The sequence below is a fragment of the Salvelinus sp. IW2-2015 genome, unplaced genomic scaffold, assembly GCF_002910315.2.
Source record: "Salvelinus sp. IW2-2015 unplaced genomic scaffold, ASM291031v2 Un_scaffold11922, whole genome shotgun sequence".
In the NCBI taxonomy this organism is placed as follows: domain Eukaryota; kingdom Metazoa; phylum Chordata; class Actinopteri; order Salmoniformes; family Salmonidae; genus Salvelinus; species Salvelinus sp. IW2-2015.
This window is the reverse complement of record NW_019953179.1, coordinates 1-2,744: the sequence shown is the minus strand read 5'-3', so window position 1 is coordinate 2,744 and position 2,744 is coordinate 1. Positions and strand designations below refer to the sequence as shown.

Here is a 2,744-nt window from a genome sequence, read left to right as displayed (position 1 = left end):
TCTAAGGTATTCCGCTTCAACGTCTCCGCCATGGAGAAGAACTCCACCAACCTCTTCAGAGCCGAGTTCCGAGCCCTTCGTGTCCCCAACTCTAGTGCCAAGAGGAACGAGCAGCGGATTGAGCTCTACCAGGTGTGTGAACGTACTATTCCATTCCCACTGTACTCATGCATGTGGGGTGTGTAGTGATCCAATTCTCTCATACAAGCTTCAAAAGGTCCTGAAATTACAGGAGCTCGTCCCTTTAAATGAAGGCAAGGTTAAAGCTAAGTTAAACACTATGATGGAAAATGAAGTGGGGGCGGTCAATGTTTTGACCCCTAGTTGCACCTCACTTTCCCAAACCATCTTGCTGTTCAATGTGTAAATTTATGTATTTTCATCTGTAGCACTTTGTGTTTGTTGTGAATGTGTCTGCAACCTCGTGTACTGCTATTTTGGCCAGGTGTCTCTTGTAAAATAGATTGTTCATCTCACTGAGACTAACCTGGTAAAATAGAGGAAAAATAATACAGAAATAAAATATGTCTCAATACACATGGGACAGTGAAGTCAGTCTACATGGAAAGAAGAAAACATTTATATCAGGGCCCCTAACTCCCCCTGTCTTTAAGTGATTATCATTATGCCATGTGCTTCAAGTCAAGTACATTTGCACACAATTCAGAGCGTGCTACAGCAGACTCTGAGAAACTCTAGATTACCATTTTGCAATCGCTCCTTTCACAGCTGTCAATCTCAGAGCTTTTGTCCAACCACCCTTTTTTTCAGTTAGATGTTTTCAACAAGAGATTCAGACATCTGCACCTGTATTTTTTAGGAGGTGTGTATGTGTTTCTGAGTGGTGTGTGTGTGTCCGTGGATTGTATGTGGGTGGGGTGGATGGGATGGGATGTATTTTTGTTTCCTCATTAATCTCCCGTGAGAGAATGGGAGCTATGATCAGGTTCCAACATTTCTTGCCAGGGAAACGAGCGTCTCCAGCCTGCATACCGCCTCGGAGGCAGGCTATTCTCTGGCCAGGGCCAAGCTCCGCTCAGACTGGCTGTCAGGTCCCCAGATTGTTTCCAGGAGCCCAGAGGAGATAGAGGCAGGGTCAGGCGCTGCGCTGGGGGAGTAAATAGAGCTGCTCGCCCCCACACATTAGCCGGGAGCTGATTGGCAGGCCCTGGCGCTGGCCGTGCTCTCTTGCTGGGTCCCCTGTTCCCACAGGAAGCCGGATTAGAAGCTGACAATGTTCAGGAACCTGTTTATCTAGCCTGCTGTGGTGCTGAGCCCCCCACTTCACTGGCCTCTCTCTGGAGATAACACTTATCGTTCACAGAAACCTTAGGCGTTATTTAAAGTGTGGATCCCTAAATCCTATGCCTTAGGGCTTGATTCGATCCATATCGCGGAAGATCGCCGCTTAAAATGTAAAAGTAATTTCCAATTTAACGGACATATGTAGTGTTTACCTTTTTTTTTTTTAAATGTATTTATTATTTATTATCAGCACTCTCAGCACGTCTACTTCCCATTTACATTTCAATCTAGCTATAACGCGGATTTTTCGCGATACTGGATATGGATATGGATTGAATCCAACCCTTAGTCCGGCAATTTGAGACAAAGTATACGTCCATGATGGTATACAGCACATAATCAGAGACACTCAGAGATCTGAAGCAATGGCGGCTCTAGCAACATTTGCAGTGCCTCATCCTGACTAGACCAGTGTTAGGAAACCCAAAATGTTTAGAGCCCAATTGAAGTTTGAAGTGCAGATGGAGGGACAGCCAGGTTCTTCATTGGCAGTAGGGCTACACACAGGCATTAACTTGCAAAATGGGGATATCAACACAGGGAGTCACTTTTTCCATGAGGAGAAGACGTTTGGCCCAGGGCATCCTGGAGCGTCTGGCTCAGACAGCGCTGGCTGGGTTGCCGTCTGGTGTGTGTGGGCGTGTGTGTGGGAGAGAGAGTATATGCAGCTGGGTCACTCTCTTACCTCTGGCTGGCAGATTCTGCGGCCAGACGACCACATAGCTAAGCAGCGCTACATCGGGGGCAAGAACGTCCTGACCAAAGGAACGCCAGAGTGGGTCTCCTTCGATGTCACAGACACAGTCAGGGAATGGCTTATGTACCGAGGTGAGTGGGCCAAAGCCCTAATGTTCCCGGTCTCATACCATGTGTTGCATATCAAAGCACGAGTCAAAAGGTATTTGGAAACTCAATTTAATTTGGACAAAGGAAAAATGGCCTCAAGGAAAATACCACTTCCTCATATTGCCTTGCTCTCTTCTTCCCCTCAGAGACCAACCTGGGCCTGGAGATCAGTGTGCACTGCCCCTGCCACACCTTCAACACCAACGGTGACATTATCGAAAACGTTAATGAGGTGCTACAAGTCAAGTTCAAAGGTAAAATTACATGAGGTGCTGCATTTAAGAAACCAACCATTTCTGATGCCTCCTTTTTGGCTTTTCCACTGCTCATCACAGCCCCTCTTTCTATCCGTATGAGCTCTGAATTAGAAAAAGACCAGTGAACATGGGCCTCAATGGTTGATACTTATATGGCTTTCTTTTATGAAGATGATGGTTTTCCTCTCAGAGAGAGAATGAGGTGAGAGAAAGGGAGTGAGAAAGGCAGAGAGCAAGAAAGGAAAAGAGATGAAAGACAAAAGAGGACTAGAGAGGAGAGAAAGAGGGAGAGAGCGACAGATCATGGGAATACAATTGGTCTGGTATCTCACTTAG

General features: G+C 46.4%; 1 protein-coding gene across 1 annotated transcript; it reads left to right on the top strand.

Moving 5' to 3' along the window:
* The first annotated feature begins 6 nt into the window (after positions 1 to 6).
* Positions 7 to 2,647, top strand: LOC112080123 (transforming growth factor beta-3 proprotein-like). Its single transcript, XM_024145892.2, has 3 exons — positions 7 to 132; positions 2,004 to 2,133; positions 2,298 to 2,647. Exons 1-3 carry the CDS (start codon positions 31 to 33, stop codon positions 2,417 to 2,419), a joined length of 354 nt encoding a protein of 117 aa, XP_024001660.1. The 5' UTR covers positions 7 to 30; the 3' UTR covers positions 2,420 to 2,647.
* The last annotated feature ends 97 nt before the right edge of the window (positions 2,648 to 2,744 follow it).